This window comes from Marmota flaviventris, chromosome 2 (genome assembly GCF_047511675.1).
Source record: "Marmota flaviventris isolate mMarFla1 chromosome 2, mMarFla1.hap1, whole genome shotgun sequence".
NCBI classification, from domain to species: Eukaryota; Metazoa; Chordata; class Mammalia; order Rodentia; family Sciuridae; genus Marmota; species Marmota flaviventris.
Genome location: NC_092499.1, coordinates 84818117 through 84838383, shown reverse-complemented (window position 1 = coordinate 84838383; position 20267 = coordinate 84818117). Strand labels below are relative to the sequence as shown.

The 20267-nt window shown below is 37.4% G+C and overlaps 1 protein-coding gene and 1 pseudogene across 1 annotated transcript in view; one reads left to right on the top strand and one right to left on the bottom strand.

The window, feature by feature from the left end:
* Dph6 (diphthamine biosynthesis 6) overlaps window positions 1–20267 on the top strand; it is a 171637-nt gene that overhangs the window by 89912 nt on the left and 61458 nt on the right. The window contains exon 5 of the mRNA XM_027925913.2: window positions 17629–17747. Within this exon, the coding sequence (XP_027781714.1) occupies window positions 17629–17747 (119 nt within the window). The remainder of the gene's footprint in view (window positions 1–17628; window positions 17748–20267) is intronic.
* On the bottom strand, window positions 19779–19889 carry LOC114085111 (small nucleolar RNA U13; annotated as a pseudogene).

The window sequence follows — 20267 nt, the reverse complement described above, 5'->3', positions numbered from 1 at the left end:
TGAGGAATTTGGAGCCCGACCCCACCGACTGTAGATCGTAGCCAACTTTTTCTTCTATCAGACGGCGCGTCTCTGATTTGATATCAAGCTCCTTGATCCATTTTGAATTCACTTTTGTGCATGGCGAGAGAAAGGGATTCAGTTTCATTTTGTTGCATATGGATTTCCAGTTTTCCCAGCACCATTTGTTGAAGATGCTATCCTTCCTCCATTGCATGCTTTTAGCCCCTTTATCAAATATAAGATAGTTGTAGTTTTGTGGATTGGTTTCTGTGTCCTCTATTCTGTACCATTGGTCCACCCACCTGTTTTGGTACCAGTACCATGCTGTTTTTGTTACTATTGCTCTGTAGTATAGTTTGAAGTCTGGTATCGCTATACCGCCTGATTCACACTTCCTGCTTAGCATTGTTTTTGCTATTCTGGGTCTTTTATTTTTCCATATGAATTTCATGATTGCTTTCTCTATTTCTACAAGAAATGCCGTTGGGATTTTGATTGGCATTGCATTAAACCTATAGAGAACTTTGGGTAATATCGCCATTTTGATGATGTTAGTTCTGCCTATCCATGAACAGGGTATATTTTTCCATCTTTTAAGATCTTCTATTTCTCTCTTTAGGGTTCTGTAGTTTTCATTGTATAAGTCTTTCACCTCTTTTGTTAGGTTGATTCCCAAGTATTTTATTTTTTTTGAAGATATTGTGAATGGAGTGGTTGTCCTCATTTCCATTTCAGAGGATTTTATATCCTGCCACTTTGCTGAATTCGTTTATTAGCTCTAATAGTTTCTTTGTAGACCCTTTTGGGTCTGCTAGGTATAGAATCATGCCAATTGCAAATAGTGATAATTTAAGTTCTTCTTTCCCTATTTTTATGCCTCTAATTTCTTTCGTCTGTCTAATTGCTCTGGCCAGTGTTTCGAGAACTATGTTGAACAGAAGTGGAGAGAGAGGGCATCCCTGTCTTGTTCCAGATTTTAGAGGGAATGCCTTCAATTTTTCTCCATTCAGAAGGATGCTAGCCTGAGGCTTAGCATAAATTGCTTTTACAATATTGAGGTATGTTCCTGTTATCCCTAGTTTTTCTAGAGTTTTGAACATAAAGGGGTGCTGTACTTTGTCGAATGCTTTTTCCGCATCTATCGAGATGATCATATGGTTCTTATTTTTAAGTCTATTGATGTGGTGAATAACATTTATTGATTTCCATATATTGAACCAGCCTTGCATCCCAGGGATGAATCCTACTTGATCATGGTGCACAATTTTTTTGATATGTTTTTGTATCCAATTCGCCAGAATTTTATTGAGGATTTTTGCATCTAGGTTCATTAGAGATATTGGTCTGTAGTTTTCTTTCTTTGAAGTGTCTTTGTCTGGTTTAGGTATCAGGGTGATGTTGGCCTCATAGAATGATTTTGGAAGTTCTCCCTCTTTTTCTATTTCCGGAAGTAGCTTGAAAAGTATTGGTATTAGTTCCTCTTTAAAGGTTTTGTAAAACTCTGCTGTATACCCATCCGGTCCTGGGCTTTACTTAGTTGGTAGTCTTTTGATGGTTTCTTCTATTTCCTCAATTGATATTGGTCTGTTTAGGTTGTCTATATCCTCCTGACTCAATCTGGGCAGATCATATGACTTAAGAAATTTATCTATGCCTTCACTATCTTCTAATTTATTGGAGTATAAGGATTCAAAATAATTTTTGATTATCTTCTGTATTTCTGAAGTGTCTGTTGTGATATTGCCTTTTTCATCCCGTATGCTAGTAATTTGAGTTCTCTCTCTTCTTCTCTTCGCTAGCATGGTTAAGGGTCTGTCGATTTTGTTTATTTTTTCAAAGAACCAACTTTTAGTTTTGTCAATTTTTTCAATTGTTTCTTTTGTTTTGATTTCATTAATTTCAGCTCTGATTTTAATTATTTCTTGCCTTCTACTTCTTTTGCTGTTGTTTTGCTCTTCTTTTTCTAGGATTTTGAGATGAAGTATGAGATCATTTATATGTTGGTTTTTTTCTTTTTTTAAGGAATGAACTCCAAGCAATGAATTTTCCTCTTAGAACTGCTTTCAATGTGTCCCATAGATTCCGATATGTTGTGTCTGTGTTTTCATGTATCTCTAAGAATTTTTTAATTTCCTCCTTGATGTCTTCTATAACCCATTGATCATTCAGTAACCTATTGTTCATTCTCCAAGTGATGTATGCTTTTTCCTTCCTTCTTTTATCGTTGATTTTCAGTTTCTTTCCATTATGATTAGATAAGATGCATGGTATTATCTCTACTCCTTTATATTGTCTAAGAGTTGCCCTGTGACATAATATATGATCTATTTTTGAGAAGGATCCATGTGCTGCTGAGAAAAAAAGTGTAACTGCTTGATGTCGGGTGGTATATTCTATATATGTCAATTAACTCTAGGTTATTAATTGTGTTATTGAGTTCTATAGTTTCCTTATTCAACTTTTGTTTGGAAGATCTGTCCAGTGGCGAGAGAGGTGTGTTGAAGTCTCCCATGATTATTGTATGGTGGTCTATTAGACTCTTGAACTTGAGAAGAGTTTGTTTGATGAACATAGCTGCACCATTGTTTGGGGCATATATATTTATGATTGTTATGTCTTGTTGGTGTATGGTTCCCTTAAGCAGTATGTAGTGTCCCTCTTTATCCCTTTTGATTAACTTTGGCTTGAAATCTATTTTATTTGATATGAGTATGGACACTCCTGCTTGTTTCCGAAGTCCATATGAGTGATATGATTTTTCCCAACCTTTCACCTTCAGTCTATGTATGTCTTTTCCTATCAAATGCGTCTCCTGTAGGCAGCATATTGTTGGGTCTTGTTTTGTGATCCATTCTACTAGCCTGTGTCTCTTAATTGGTGAGTTTAAGCCATTAACATTTAGGGTTATTATTGAGATATGGGTTGTTCTTCCAGCCATATTTGTTTATTTCTGTTACTAAACATGGTTTGTTTTCCTCTTTGATTATTTTCGCCCCCTTTACTGTCCTACCTCCCACTGTTGGTTTTCATTGTTATTTTCCATTTCCTCTTCCTGTAATGCTTTGGCGAGGATGTTTTGAAGAGATGGTTTTCTAGCTGCGAATTCTTTAAACTTTTGTTTATCGTGGAAGGTTTTAATTTCATCCTCCATCCTGAAGCTTAATTTCGCTGGATACACAATTCTTGGTTGGAACCCATTTTCTTTCAGTGTTTGAAATATGTTATTCCAGGATCTTCTAGCTTTCAGAGTCTGTGTTGAAAGATCAGCTGTTATCCTGATTGGTTTACCCCTAAATGTAATCTGCTTCCTTTCTCTTGTAGCTTTTAAAATTCTCTCCTTATTCTCTATGTTGGGCATCTTTATTATAATGTGTCTAGGTGTGGATCTCTTATGATTTTGCACATTCGGCGTCCTGTAGGCTTCTAGGATTTGGGATTCTGTCTCATTCTTCAAGTCTGGGAATTTTTCTCGTATTATTTCATTGAATAGATTGCTCATTCCTTTGGTTTGGAGTTCTGTACCTTCCTGTATCCCAATGACTCTTAAGTTTGGTCTCTTAATGTTATCCCATATTTCTTTGATGTTCTGCTCATGGTTTCTTAACAGTCTTGCTGAGCTGTCTATGTTCTTTTCAAGTTGAAATACTTTGTCTTCATTGTCTGATGTTCTATCTTCTAAGTGTTCTACTCTGCTGGTAGTATTCTCCATTGAGTTTTTAAGTTGGTTTATTGCTTCCTGCATTTCTAGGATTTCTGTTTGTTTGTTTTTTATAACCTCTATCTCCCAGTATAGTTGATCCTTTGCTTCCTGGATTTGTTTGTGTAATTCATTGTCGAAGTTATCTTTCATTGTCTGATTTTGCTGTCTAATGTCTTCCTTGATACTCCAGATCATCTGAAGCATGTATATCCTGAATTCTTTATCTGACATTCCATCTGCTGCAGCTGTTACCTCTTCTAAAGTTGAGTTGACCTGCATTGCTTGTGGTCCTTTCTTTCCTTGTCTTTTCATACTGCTTGCGTTTCTTTCTGCTTGGTGAAACTGTTGTGTTTTTGAAATGTTTTTTCCCCTATATATTTATATTGCTTTTGTATAGTTGAAAAGTCTCCCTTGCAGGGTTGGGCGGCGGTCTGCCTACCTTGCAGGCGCGGGCGGCGGCTCTGCTCTCTCCTTACTCCAATTGGAGTGTCGTGACTACCACGCCGGCAGGTCACTGGGCCTGTTCCGGGCGCGGGCGGCGGCTCTGTTCTGCCCCTACTCCAATTGGGGTGACGAGTGTATCACGCCAGCAGGCCACCGGGCCTGATCCGCCGATCGGTTGCAGGTCTGCCTACCCTGCAGGCGCAGGCGGTGGCTCTGCTCTGCCCCCCCCTCCAATTGGTGTGACTTGTCTACCACACCCGCGGACCGCTGGGCCTGTTCCGGGCGTGGGCGAAGGCTCTGTTCTGTTCCTACTCCAATTGGGGTGACGTGCCTACCACCCCTGCTGGCCGCTGGGTCTGTTCCACCGGTCGGTCACATGTCTGCCTACCTTGCGGGCACGGGCGGCGGCTCTGCTCTGCCCCTACTCCAAATGGGGTGACGTGTCTGTCGCACCGGCAGGCCACTGGGCCTGTCCTGCTGGTCGGTCGCAGGTCTGCCCACCTTTCGGGCACGGGTGGCGGCTCTGCTCTGCCCCTACTCCAATTGGGGTGTCGTGACTACCACGCTGGCAGGTCGCTGGGCCTGTTCCTGGCACGGGCAGCGACTCTGCTCTGCCCCTACTCCAATTGGGGTGACATGTGTACCACGCCGCAGGCTCCTGGGCCTGATCCGCCGGTCTGTCGCAGGTCTGCCTACCTTGCAGGCGCGGGCGGCGGCTCTGCCCTGCCCCTCCTACCACGCCCGCGGACCGCTGGGCCTGATCTGCAGGTTGGTCGCAGGTCTGCTCACCCTGCGGGCACGGGTGGCGGTTCCGCTCCGCCCCCACTCCAATTGGGGTCACGTGACCACCACACCGGCGGGGCCTGATCCGGGCACGGGCGAAGGCTCTGCTCTGCCCCTACTCCAGTTAGGGTGACGTGTGTACCACGCTGGCAGGCCGCTAGGCCTGACCCGCCAGTCTGTCGCAGGTCTGCTTACCTTGCAGGCACAGGCGGCGGCTCTGCCCTGCCCCTCCTACCACGCCCGTGTCCCACTGGGTCGCGGGTCTGCCCACCTTGCGGGCGCAGGTGGCGGCTCCGCTCCGCCCCCTCTCCAATTGGGGTCACGTGACTACCACGCTGGGCCTGCTCCGGGCGCGGGCAGCGGCCCGGCTCCTCCCCTCTGGCTCGACAACAAATCGAGAGAGACTCGGGTGTCTGTGCCTCACCCTCCCTACCAGGAGACCAACTGTTTCTGTCGCCGCTGGTATTGATGAAGTTCTCTCCTCCGCCGCTTTCTGGTGACATCAGATCTCTGCCATGTTGGTATCCTATGCGAATGGCAGCATTTCGTTCCCTTTGCCGGGTAACCAAAGCAACGGGTGATTCCTGACCGGTCCTCAGCAGGACCTGGACCGAGAAGCAGTTTCCGCGGGATCCTTAGCCCTGGGCCAGGGCAGTTCCGGGAGCTGGTACTCGGCTGCTCCGTGCTCGGTGTATGCTCTGATAAGAGCAGGCTCCAAGAAGCAGTTTCCGCAGGCTCCTTAGCCCTGGGCCAGGGCAGCTCCGGGAGCCGGAACTCGGCTGCTCCGTGCTCGGTGTATTCTCTGATAAGAGCAGACTCCAAGCAACAGTTTCTGCGGGCTCCTACGCCCTGGGCCAGGGCTGCTCTGGGAGCCGGATCTCGGCCGCTCCGTGCTCGGTGTATGCTCAGATAAGAGCAGGCTCCAAGAAGCACTCAGGCACTGAGCCTGAGTAATCTGTCTGCTAGCCGCAGGCGAATGGCAGCCTGAAATTACCTGTTCTATGGCTGAATGAGCTGCGGTCAGTCGAAAACAGGGATGGTGACGTCAGCTCTCCAATATGGTGGCCGCTGGCCTCCTCTGTGGTCTGACCGGTGTGGAGAACCGAAATGGACCGCTTGCTTCCCCCGTCTCGAACCCAGAATTCAGCACTGAGTATAGCGCTTGCACAGCTGGCAGAAACTGCAGCGCTGTATCCCTGCACCGCTATCTCCTCGTTTCCCAGCGCGCGCTGAAGACTCTAGCTGCGGGGCGATTTGCTGAATAAGGCTTCATCTCTTTTAATTTGCCATCATTTGTAATAAAAATCAGGAGCAAATAAAAGAAATATAGTACATTTTAAAGAAAAAAAAATGTTTACTGAAGAATCTCCTTCTTTTTGGCCTATAGAATTTAGTTCTTAGCCGAAAATATTCATGTGATTGAAATACCTACATATGAATTCATGCTGATTTCAACACATTTTTAAATTGTTGCTCTCCTACAGGTTACCCAGTCTCCCTCCAAAGAATGTAGCACTACTAAAACATTTTAGTTTTATCTACAATTAGAAGCAGTCAGTTCCATTGATCTATTCAAAAATCATAAGGGTAAATTTTACAATTTTTTAATTATTTAATGTTGGTTTTGTAAAAAAAAATTATAGTCTTTATGGATAATTATATTAGCAAAAAAGAAAATGTGTACTCCAGTATTTATTTGAGAGTCTTGACTTGAAATAAATTACTATACCATTCAAAAGGATAAATGGAAGTAAGATACAGACTATATTATATAGTAGTTTTTAAGTTTTACAAACATTCATATTGTTTCATTAAAAACATGTATACTAATAGGCTTAAACATTTAAAGTTTATTTTTATTTGATTTTGAATTTCAGGCTAAACATGAAGGTTAAAAATTAAAAATGTTAAAGTAAATGTGGGGAGAGGTGGGGAAAGGATATGATGATCTCTATTTTAGGAGTATTTCAGGATCTCTGGGCATTGGAGGGTGGAGATGGAGGAAGATGTCAAATATTCTCCAGAATTTTCAGAATGTTTTTCTTAAAGTTCTGTATGCTTGCATTTGAGAAGGCTGATCTACAGATGAAAATGGATCACGTATTTCTTAAGCCATAAGTTAGAAATATTATTCACTGCAATTTCATGACATTTTCTCTTGAAAATTACTTAGTTTACAAATTAATGTTATTAGTAAGTTCAAACATAACATGAGTTAGTAGTTATAGGGCTGACATCTCCAAAAGTTAGAAAACAAATTAAAATGTGTACCTGATTAGGAAGCTGCATACACACACTCAGATACACACACAAACACACACACATGAATGACCCATGATTGAAGGCAAGACTTTCTCAAAACATAGTTCAAGTATACTTCAACACATGGTTTATGACCATATTTTATATCATGAAGCATTTCTGCAATAATTTTAATCTCAAAAAGTTTAATGTGATATATCTGGGAGACCATTGATCTATACATTCCGTTTTTAATTACTTTATTTACAATTTATAATTTGTGTTACATCAGCTTATTTTCTTTTTATATCTTTTTAAAAATTTATTTAATCTAATTTGTTATACATGATAGTAGAATGCATTTCAATTCATAGTACACATAATATAGAGCACAATTTTTCATGTCTATGGTTGTATACAAAGTAGAGTCACACCATTCATGTATTCATACATATATTTGGATAATGGTGTCCATTTCATTCTACCATCTTTCCTACACCCATGCCACCTCCTTTCCACTTCCTCCCCTTTGCCCTATCTAAATTTCATCCATTCCTCCTATGCACCCTCATCCCCATTATGGATCAGCATCCTCATAGCAGAGAAAACATTCGGCATTTGGTTTTTTGGAATTGGCTTACTTCACTTAGCATAATATTCTCCAACTCCATCCATTTACCTGCAAATGCCATGATTTTATTCTCTTTAAATGCTAAATAATAATTCATTTACCACATTTTCTGTATCCATTCTCTACTAAAAGGTATCTAGGTTGGTTCCACAATTTACCTGTCCTGAATTGTGCTGCTATAAACACTGATGTGGCTACATCACTGTAGTATGCTGCTTTTAAGTGCTTTGGGTCTAAACCAAGGAGTGGGATAGATGGGTCAAATGGTGGTTCCATTCCAGGTTTTCCAAAGAGTCTCCATACTGCTTCCCATATTGGCTGCATCAATTTGCAGTTCCACCAGCAATGCATGAGTGTTCCTTTTTCCCCACATTCTCACCAACACTTATTGTTGCTTGTATTCTTAATAGCTGCCATTCTGACTAGAGAGAGATAAAATCTTAGAGTAGTTTTGATTTGCATTTCTCTGATTGCTAGAGATGTTGAATATTTTTTCATGTATTTATTGATTGTATATTATTCTCTGTGAAGTGTCTGTTCAGTTCCTTAGCCAATTTATTGACTGGGTTATTTTTTCAGTGTTAAGATTTTTGAGTTCTTTATATATCCCAAATATTAGTGCTCTGTCTGATGTACATGTGGTAAAAATTTGCTCCCATTCTATAGGCGCTCTGTTCACCTCACAGATTGTATCTTTTGCTAAGAAGCTTTTATTTTTTTATCTCATTTATTGACTCTGGATTTTATTTCTTGCAGTATAGGAGTCTTGTTAAGGACTTTGGGGCCTAATCTGACATGATGAAGATTTGTGCCTACTTTTTCTTCTATTAGGTGCAGGGTTTCTGGTTTAATTCCTAGGTCCTTGATCCACTTTGAGTTGAGTTTTATGCATGGTGAGAGATAGGGGTTTAATTTCATGTTGTTGCATATGGATATCCAGTTTTCCCAGCACCATTTGGGGAAGAGGCAATCTTTTTTCCAATGTAGGTTTTTGGTACCTTTGTATAATATGAGATAAATGTAATTATGTGGGTTAGTCTCTGTGTCCTCTATTCTGTACCATTGGTCTACAAGTCTATTTTGGTACCAATACCATGCTGTTGTTGTTGCTATTTCTCTGTAGTATAGTTTAAGGTGATGCTGCATGCTTCACACTTCTTGCTAAGGATTGCTTTAGCTATTCTGGGTCTCTTATTTTTCCAGATGAGTTTCATGACTGCTTTTTCTATTTATATGAGGAATATTATTGGGATTTTAATTGAATTTGCATTAAATCTGAAAATGCTTTTGGTAGTACGGTCATTTTGACAATATTAATTCTGCCTATCCAAGAACAAGTGAGCTCTTTCTATCTTCTAAGATATTCTTTAATTTCTTTCTTTAGTGTTCTGTAATTTTCATTATGGAGGTCTATTTTGTTAAATTGATTCCAAGGTATTTTTTTTTCTTTGAAGCTATTTTAAATTGGGTAGTTTTCCTAGTTTCTCTTTCAGAGGATTTGTTGCTGATACATAGAAATGCCTTTGATTTATGGTATTGATTTTGTATCTTAATACTTCGCTAAATTTATTTATTAGTTCTATTAGTTTTCTTGTGGAATTTTTTGGGTCTTCTAGATATACAATCATATCATCAGCAAATAGTGATAATTGGAGTCCTTCTTTTCTTATCTGTAGGCTTTTCTTTCATTTGTCCAATTGCTCTGGCTAGAGTTTTAGAACTATGTTAAATATAAGTGGTGAAAGAGGGCATCCCTGTCTTGTCCAGTTTTTAGAAGGAATGCTTTCAGTGTTTCTCCATTTTTAAGGATATTGGCTTGGGGCTTAGCATAGATAGCTTTTACCATGTTGAGATATGTTCCCATTATCCCTAGTTTTTCTAGTGTTTTGAACATGAAGAGGTATTGTATTTTGTCTAGTGCTTTTTCTGCATCTATTGATATGATCATATGGTTCTTATTTAAAGTCTATGATGTGATGAACTACATTTATTGATTTCTGTATGTTGAACCAACTTTGCATCCCTGGGATGAATCACACTTGATTGTGGTGCATCACTTTTTGATGTGTTTTTATATTCGATTTGCCAGAATTTTATTGAGAAGTTTTGCATCTATGTTCATTAGAGATATTGGTCTGAAGTTTTCTTTCTTTGATGTGTCTTTGTCTGTTTTTGGAATCACAATGATATTGGCTGCGTAGAATGAGTTTGGAAGTGTTTCCTCTTTTTCTTTCATGAAATAATTTGAGGAGTATTGGTATTAATTCTTCTTTGAAGGTCTTGTAGAATTCAGCAGTGTATCCATCTGATCCTGGGCTTTTCTTGGTTGGTAGGCTTCTGATGGCGTCTTCTATTTCATGGTTTGAAATTGATCTGTTTAACTTGTGTATATCATCTTGATTGAGTTTGGGCAAATCATATGATTGTAGAAATTTGTCAATGTGTTTGATATTTTCTATTTTATTTGAGCATAAATTTTCAAAATAATTTCTAGTTGTCTTCTGTATTTCTGTAGTGTCCATTGTGATATTTCATTTTTCATTACAGATGTTAGTAATTTGAGTTTTCTCTCTCCTTCTCTTCATTAAGGTGACTAAGGCTTTTTAATTAATTTTAATTACTTTTTAATCAATTTTAATTACTTTTTCAAAGAACCAACTTTTGTTTGTCAATTTTTCAAATTGTTTCTTTTGTTTAAATTTCATTGATTTCAGCTCTGATTTTAATTATTTCCTGTCTTCTACGCTTTTGGTGTTGATTTGTTCTTCTTTTTCTAGGGCTTTGATATATACTATTAGGTCATTTACTTGTTGACTTTTTCTTCTTTTGAAGAATGAACTTCATGAAATGATCTTTCCTCTTAGTACTGCCTTTATGGTGTCCCAGAGATTTCAATATGTTGTATCATTTTTCTCATTTACCTCTAAAAATTTTTGAATCTCCTCTTTGATGTTTTTTGCAAGCCATTGTTTATTGAAAAGCATATTATTTAGTCTGAAGGTATTGGAGTAGCTTCTATTTTTTATTTTCTATTGAGTTCTAATTTCATTCCATTATGATCTGATACAATGCAGGGTAGTATCTCTACATATTTGTATTTGCAAAGAGTTGCTTTGTGGCATAATATATGGTCTGTTTTAGAGAAGGATCCATGTGCTGCTGAGAAGAAAGTCTATTGACTCGATGATGGGTGAAATATTCTATATATGACAGTTAAGTCTAAGTTATTGATTGTACTATTGAGCTGTATAGTTTGTTTGTTTAGCTTTTGTTTGGAAGATCTATCCAGTGGTGAAAGAGATGTCTTAAAGTCACCCAGTATTATTGTGCTGTGGTCTGTTTGACTCTTGAAATTAAGAAGAATTTGATGAATGTAGATGCTCCATTGTTTGGGGCATATATATTTATAATCCTTATGTCTTGTTGATATATGGTTCCCTTATGTATCAAATGGCTTTCTGTATCCCTTTTGATTAACTCTGGCTTGAAGTCTACTTTATTTGATATGAGGATGGAAACCCCTGCTTGTTTCCGTAGACAATGTGAGTGGTATGTTTTTTACCAACCTTTCACCTTCAGTCTGTGGATGTCTTTTCTTATGAGTTTCTTGAAGGCAGCATATTGTTAGGTCTTTTATTTTAGTCCATTCTGCCTGTTTGTGTCTTTTGATTAGTGTCTTTCGACCACTAACATTCAGAGTTATTATTGAGGCATGATTTGTATTCCCAGTCATTTTTGTTTATTTTTTGGTTTTTAACTTGACTTGGTTTCTCCTTTGATTGGTTTTCCTTTAGTGTAATATCTCCCTCTGCTGATGTTCATTGTTGTTTTTTTATTTCCTCCTCATGGAATATTTTGCTGAGGATGTTCCATAGTGCAGGCTCTCTATGTGAATTCTTTTAACTTTTGTTTATATGGAAGTTTATATTTTGTCATGAAATCTAAAGCTTAAGTTTGCTGGATATAAGATTCTTGGTTGGTGTCCATTTTCTTTCAGAGCTTGATATATGTTGTTCTAGAATATTCTATCTTTGAGAGTTTTGGTTGAGAAATCTGCAGAGATCCTGATTGGTTTCCACCTATATGTAATCTGATTCCTTTCTCTTTTGGCTTTTAAAATATTCTCCTTATTCTGTATGCTAGGCATATTCATTATAATATGCTTTTGTGTGGATCTGTTGTAATTCTGTACATTTGATGTCCTGTAAGCCTCTTATATTTGATTTTCCAATTTATTCTTCTTGTTTGGAAAATTTTCTGATATTATTTCACTGAGTAGATTGTACATTCTTTTGGTTTGGAACTCTATGCCTTCTTCTGTCCCAATAATTCTTAAATTTGATCTTTTTATGTTATCCTAGTTCTTGAATGTTCTGCTCATGGTGTCTTACCATCTTCACTGTGTGGTCAACATTCTTTTCAAGATTATATATTTTGATTTCATTGTTGGAGATTCTGTCTTCCAAATGATCTAATCTATTAGTGGTGCTTTCTGTTGAGTTGTTGTTGTTTTTTTTTTTTCCATTTCAAGGATATCTTTTTTTTTTTTCAGAACCTCTTTCTCCTTATTGAAGAATTAATCTTTTGCTTCCTATATTTGCTTACATAGCTCTTTATTGAAATGATCTTTTGCTGCCCGTATTTGTTCTCTTATATCATCCTTTAATTCACAGAACATTTTAATTATGTATATCCTGAACTCCTTCACTGAAATTTCTTCTATTGTGTTGGCCATGGATTCTAATAATGTAGTCTCTTGGTTTGGGAGTGGGGAGAGGCACTTTCTTCCCTTGTTTTTTCATGTTGTTCATGTGTCTTCCCTTCTAGGACTGAAGACCTGAGGTGTTATGGTTTTTTACCCTGTATACTTATACTGTCCCTGCAGTGTTCAAATACCTCTCCTTTGAGAGGGAGAACAATATTAACAGATCCCAATACAAACAATATACAACCTTAAACCAAATAGCTGCTATTAAGATGTTTATGGTTTTGTCACAATATACATAAATGAAGAACTCAGTTATTATCTACAATATAAACAGTAGGTTTGCAAAAGGGTCTACCTTTTCTGATTGTGGACAAAGAACCAGGGGTGAGGTGTAAGATGGGATGTTGAGGGGGTTGGAGGTGAGAATATAGTTATTAGATCTTAGGAATCATGAAAAGAGGAATCTAAAGAAATTGGTTAATTGCAGGAGAAAAGAGTATGTGATTTGGGAGAAACATGTAAGTGGGAAGACAATAGAGAGAGTACAGAAAACAAATAAACATAATATTTAAGAAAAATAAAAAGTCTAAAAATAGAAGATAAAAGAATATACAACGTAACTGTAAGATACTATTCAGACATCCTGGTCCTTAGTAGCCTAATTCATGAAAAGTACTTAGTTTCACAATGTTGATGGGGATGTGAGGGCAGGAGAAGAGAGAGACAAAAGAGAAAAAAAACTCTCAAATAAAGATATAAGGATTGTTTTTGTTGGAGATCAGTATCTTTCCTGCTTCCATTCTCTTCCAGTAGGAGGGGTTGTCTGTTGTTTGCTGGTATTTCCACCCTCAGGATGGTGAAGGGTTATTAGGATGGGAGAGTTGGTCTTGGGGTGGGGCTCTTGGAGATGGGGTATAGCACTTGCCAGTTCTTGATGTGAGACTGAACCCCAAGGATCTCCTTTGAGCCCCACTCGTGTGATGTTGACCCTGGTTTTATCTACTTATATCGCCTGTAGACCTCACAATTCCTGTTCTCTAATTTAGCCTCTAAACTGTGTTTCACTCATCACCTCCCTTTGTACTTCCTATTCACTCATCACCTCCCTTTCTACTTCCTAATCAGGAACCTTTTTCTCTGGAGTTTTTGAGGGCTGCACTCTGGGGGTACATATCTTTTGCTGAGAGCTGTTTTGTATTAGGCTGTTCCCTGCCAGGCTTTGCGATCTATGGACTGGCTATGTAGCCCCAAGCACTATGCTGGCTTACTGGTTGCAGGGGAGAGGGGGGAGTTGGGGACTTTAGGTACCTTGATTTTCCTTTAAACCACAGCCAGTGTCCCAAAGTGGGAATAGCCCCAACTAAATACAATGACAAAGGTGTCCCAAGATGGAGGTGGCTGCTTTCAGTCATGAGGTGTCAGGTCAGGTGTGGCGGGGCAGTGGCATTGGGTGGCATATTCAGAGATGCAGCTCTGTGGCATGCAGTGTTGTGGCTGGCTGTCTCCAGACCCTGTAGGGTGTCTCCAGATGCAAGCTACTACATGTATGGGATGGTGGAAGTAGTTGCAATATCCCAAAATGGAAGCAACCGGGAGAGCCCCACATTGGTAGATGGGGGTACACATGGGAGTGGCGGCTGGAGATTCTGCATGTGGGCAGTGGCTTGGTGTCCTACATAGGAGCAGCAGCCAGGATTCCCATATGGGTGGTTGGCCAGGAGTCCTGCGTAGGTGGTGATGCCAGTGGTCCTGCTTGGGCACCTAGAAATTCTGTGTGGACAAGTGGCTGGGAGTCCTGTGCTAAAACTGAGGCTGGGGGACCTGTATGGAGAAAGAGACTGGGATTCTTGCATGGGAGCAGCTGTTGGGGGTCCTCTAATTATTAGCAGAGAAACAGTATTCCCACTAGTTGAATCCCAGGTCACAGAGTGACATAGAATGTAGCCTCCCTCTAGCCTTCCACATTGGAATAGTGCATCAGTTTACTTATTTATTTATTTTTAAGTGTTTAATAGATTTCACAAGCTCAAATGCAACAGTGATTTACACAGGAAGTTTGTTTGAGTCATGATATTTTCAACTGTTAAAACATTTAAATAGGATAAGATTGATTTAAGTCTAAAATAATTTTTTTAAAGAGAAAAAGAGAGAGAGAGAGAATTTTTTAATATTAATTTTTTTTAGTTTTCGGCGGACACAACATCTTTGTTTGTATGTGGTGCTGAGGATCGAACCCGGGCCGCATGTATGCCAGGCGAGTGCGCTACCACTTGAGCCACATCCCCAGCCCCTAAAATAATTTTTAAATGCTGTGAATTCCAGAGCAACAACCAAGAATTTCGCAATGAGGACTGGAAGGAATAAGGTATTCCATAAAACCAAAATCTTATTAAGAAAATGTAGAGAGTCTAGTTGATTAGTAGGCATTAAACATCAGTGACAAGAAATCAAGAACCAAAGTGCTTGTGTCACATGGGTATTTCAAATTTTATTACTTTTTTTTAAATTAACTACCTCAGTATAGGTACTTTGAGACATTTTACAAATACAAAAATTACATAAATGTCTCTGTAATGAAGAAGGTTTTGATTTCTTTGAAACTCTAGATGTATGTATTTGAAAAGATAGTGATATTTTTAATACCATTTGTGAGTAAATGACAAAACATTTGGTACATTGAGTAGATACTGTGAGATTCTGAGGTGGTGGGGAGAAGATATCTGTGTAGGCCAGAATAGTCAGCTAAACAACCATATATATTCTAGGGATGATTGGTTTGAGAGTAATAAACCTTACAGACACCTAGAGATAATAGGCTTTAGACTGATATTCTTGGTTGGAAATTGATCTCAGCTACTTATTATGTGACTTGGACAAGTCACTTGGCTTGACTGCCATTTCATGAATGCCTGTTTTATCTACGCATTATTACATTCTTTATCCACATTACCTTTAAGTTATTATTAATCACTTATAATCCTTCCTAAGAGAGTGACATTTAATCAAAGTCATGAATTAAGTAAGGAACAGGAACTAACCAGGGTAATATCCATGTGGATTCATTGCAAGGATTTTTAAATTTTCAACTGATACATAAAAATTATACATATTAAAGAGGTAACTATGTAATGTTTTGACATGTGTGCATCCTATGATGTTTAAATCAGATGAAACATGTCTATCTTCTCATTTCTTCATGATGAAATTCTTCATTTCTTTGTCACTTCTTTATGATGAGAACTTTCAAAATCCTTTCTTCTAGCCTTTTGAAATATAGAGTACATTATTGTCATTTGTAATTACCTTGATATATGATAGCAAACCGAAACTTCTTTTTCCTGTGTAACTGTAACATGGTACCTATTAATCAACCTTTCCCCATCTTTCTCTCCTACTTTCCTCTCAGCTGAAACTCTGGTAACCTCCCTTCTCTCAATTTCTATGAGGTCAGCTTTTTAGATTCCACTTGTAAATGAGATTCTATAGTACTTGTCTTGCTGTCCTAGCTTATTTCACTTAACATGGTGCTCTATCCATGTTGTCACAAATGATAGGATTACATTCTTTTTATGGCTGAATATTACTCCATTATTTATATGTATTTTTTCCACATTCATTAAACAGGTGATGAATGCTTAGGTTATTTCCATTTCTTTATTGTGAATAGTGCTTCAGTAAACACAAGAGTGCAGATGTCTCTTCAGTATACTCTTATTTCCTTGGTATTTATGACCAGACAAAATCTGCATCATTGCTGTACATCAGTAGCCAGTTATCTGAAGTAGAAATCAAGAATGCAATCTTAATTAAAATAGCTGACAAAAAAAATACGCAGGAATAAATTTAAAGAGGTAAAAGGTCTCTACAAAGACAAGTATAAAATGGTGATACAGGTATTGCAAGGAATCCCATCATCTGTATTTTAAAAGAATCACACTGGCTGCGATATTGAAAATGAATTTTAAAAGAGAAGGGGTGAAAGCAGGAAAAGGAATTAAGATATTGACATAAGAGATAATGGTAACTCAGCAGTGGCTCAGGAAGCTGAGGCAGGAAGATCACGAGTTCAAAGCCAACCTCAGCAACATTGAGGCAGTAAGCAACCCAGTGAGACCCTATCTCTAAATAAAATACAAAAACAAAAACAAAAAAAGGGCTGGGGATGTGGCTCAGTGGTTGAGTGCCCCTGAGTTCAATCCTTAGTAACAACCTCCACCCCCACCTGCACCACCAAAAAAAAAAGATAATGGTGACTCAGACCAGGGTATTAGTAGTGGCAATGATGAGGAATAATCACATTAAGCATAGTGAAAATTGGGTATGGAATGTGAGGAATATGGAACAAGAATAAAGCATGACTTCACTTTCCATCTTTTAATCTTATCAAGAAATTTGAATGGAAATATTTTTGCCCTTATTTATGAACTAGGGAAATGAACACAAGATCTTAAGAATTTACTTAACTTGCTAAAACCATCCAGCTAGAATACAGATGAGATTTCAAACCCAGATATGTTTTGACTTCAAAATCCATATTTTTTCTACTATATCAATAGTATAAAATATCTAGTATAATGCCTACAGTTTATCATGCACTCAATGAATTTTACTTTTTGTTATTTTCTTTTCACTAAAATTCTTAAAAAGCATTTCTAAGCAGATAAAAGTAGTTCATAGGCATTGTAAATTTACTAAATATATGGTTATAAGAATAAATTTATTTTCCCAATTGCATACACTTCACAATTTTGGTACCCATGGAAGTTTTTTTTTTTTTTTTAAAGAGATAATCATCCATTGACATTTGTAGGCTTTTTCACATAGATTTCTAAACTTATAACCTTACTAACATTAATATATCTAGTCTGCTTGGAGATTTCATTTTATATGTTTATGCTTAACCCAGGGGAATTAAATATATTTGTGTAATATTTACATATGTGTGTGTGTGTGTGTGTGTGTGTATAAGTTTCATTAGGCAAGACATTTTTTTAAAGCATTTTAAATGATGAAATCCTTGAAAGAAGTATTATGTACAAAATCAAAGTAATTGCTCTAGATCTAAGTATGGAACATTAAGAGATCACATCTTTTTTTTTTTTTTCTTTTTACTTTTAGGTGTAAAAGGCTTAATCTCCAACTCTTAGCTTACCTTTGGCAAAGGAACCAGGAAGATTTGCTCCGAGAGATGATAGCATCTAACATTCAAGCAGTGATCATCAAAGTAGCAGCTTTGGGTACGTAACTAGACTCTAAAAGAGGACTGTTAACACATAGATAATCTTAGTTCACTAATAAGCAGTTACAATGAAAAACTAAGAATGATTTAGAATATAAAAATTGGGCTGGGGATGTGGCTCAAGCTGTAGCACGCTTGCCTGGCATGTGTGCGACCCGGGTTCGATCCTCAGCACCACATACAAACAAAGATGTTGTGTCTGCCGAAAACTAAAAAATAAATATTAAAATTCTCTCTCTCTCTCTCTAAAAAAAAAAGTAGAATATAAAAATTTATAGTCACAAGTTAAAAAAAAAAAACACCTTTTGTTGTAAAGAATAGAAAGTTTTAATATAGGATTTTGAACATTTGCCAAAGTGATGAAAAGTGAGCTTCTTTTTTTGAATGTATAACGAATTCTAAAACTGATATTGTATTATGTTTCTTTTTTTAAAAAATTGTTATAGGATTTGGAACTCAGATTTGTAGGAAACGGGTAATACAGGGATCCTTGAGATTTTTTGTTTTCAAAAGATTCTAAAAATATGTATTTGGTACAACACATGATATTCCTCTTACATTTTTAACATATTTTGAATAATACTAAAATTAGAATGATGTATTTTGTGTTATCAGAAATAAACATGGTAGTGGGTTTTTGTTGGGGATGGTGAGAAAATCATGTTTGAGGGAATGTTATTTGATTATTTAACATAGACATAGCAGGCAGGTACTAATCTGATTCAAATGTGGATGTTGTATATGAACATGTTAATTTGTTATTTTGAATTTTTATAAATATGTTGATTTTTGAGAAACTATAGGGTTGATCCCAGTGCATTTGTTTTATTAACTTATTATAGAAAATGCCCTGAAGCCTCAGGATTCCCAAAGCCTACTCATGTAAATGTTTACCTTGATGATCTCTGAAATAAAGAGGTCTCAAGCTGTGGAAGACTTTATAAATAAATTCACATTTCAAACAGCATCAAAGAAAGGTAAAGACTGCAGACATTAGCATTACTAACATTTTCCTGGTTAGTATTTGCCTTCCCAAAGTTAACAAGTTTCTCAATATTTGATACGTGATTTTTCCTGTTTTTTAATTTTAGAAAAAAAAATTTGGTTTTGTAGTACAGGGAATTGAACTATTTGCAAATGTTCTACAACTGAGCAATATCTCTAACCCTGTTTTTGAATTTCATACTAATGAATTATACTGTGTATTCTCTATTATGTCTGGCTTCTTTGGCTCAATATTATGTTTATGAGGTTTATTTGTATCATTGAATGATGAAATAAATAATCTTTATCCCTTCTGTTCTTCATTTTTCTTCCACAATGAAAATCTTGATTCTTAAGAACAGATGATATGATATTTTTTACAAAATCTAATAATATTTGAAACAAAGAGACAAGAAAACAGGTCTGCAATCCATTTTTTCTAGTAATTAGAGTACACACGTTGGAAAGCAAGAAGAAAGAACTCATATTATTTCCTCATAAACACATCACTTACAGACTTTGTGGCAAAAAAAAACTTAGCAAAAAATTATCATATTTATCACAGAGGAAGACTTTTATCTTTGGACTGCTTGTAGTAGTCTTGTTGCTAAAACAGAGAAAGAGAGAGATGACAGAAAAAGCTTTAAGTCTACTTTATTGTCACTGGAAGACCTTCTTGAAAGATATATTTGTTAGCAAAGTAAATAAATTGATCACTAGAAAAATCATACAAGTTAAGGGTGAGCTTAATCAGTTAAATGATTTTCTGTTAATATTAACTATGAAAGAGAGTAATAACAGGACTCTACTGGTAAGGTTTCTGCGATTGGGAGGTAGGAATATGGGGAATATAGGGAAGGATGAAAGAACATATTTTATGTCTCACAATTTTGCAAAATTTTTGTTTTGTCTGATTTACTGGACCTATATCTGAGTTCAAAGTTGCATGTACCAAATAGTGGAAAATATTATCTTAACACAAAATATAATATCAATAACATTAAATTTGATAGTATATATTTTCTTTTTTTCTCCCCCCACCCCACATCAAACAGGCAGTGTACCAACACTATAACAAGGTTTGAGGGAGGCAATCTAACACAATGGTGTAAAACCCCCAAACCCAATCATCACCCTTATGAACATGCAAAAGGATTTACAGCACATATTCCTAAAGGTTCTTAGGGGTATACATAACTTAATCCCATTTAGGCAAATTAAGACCTCTCTAAACACAAAAACAAGTGTCCTATCAAACCCTGTAATTTCTGCCAAAAAGTGTTACCAAGTCTGCTATTTTTATCACCCCTATGGGTTCATAATACATCTACTGAACCAGAAAGCCTAATTTTAGAGAAAAGGGTATGTATCAAAATAGATAATAAATGGGGTTGAGGGGAATTATAAAAGATGGGTGGAAAGGCACTTTAATTAAAGTTCTATGGAAGGGCTGTGGCTGTGGCTCTGTGGTAGAGCGCTCGCCCAGCATGTGTGAGGCACTGGGTTCAATCCTCAGCACCACAAACAAAAATAA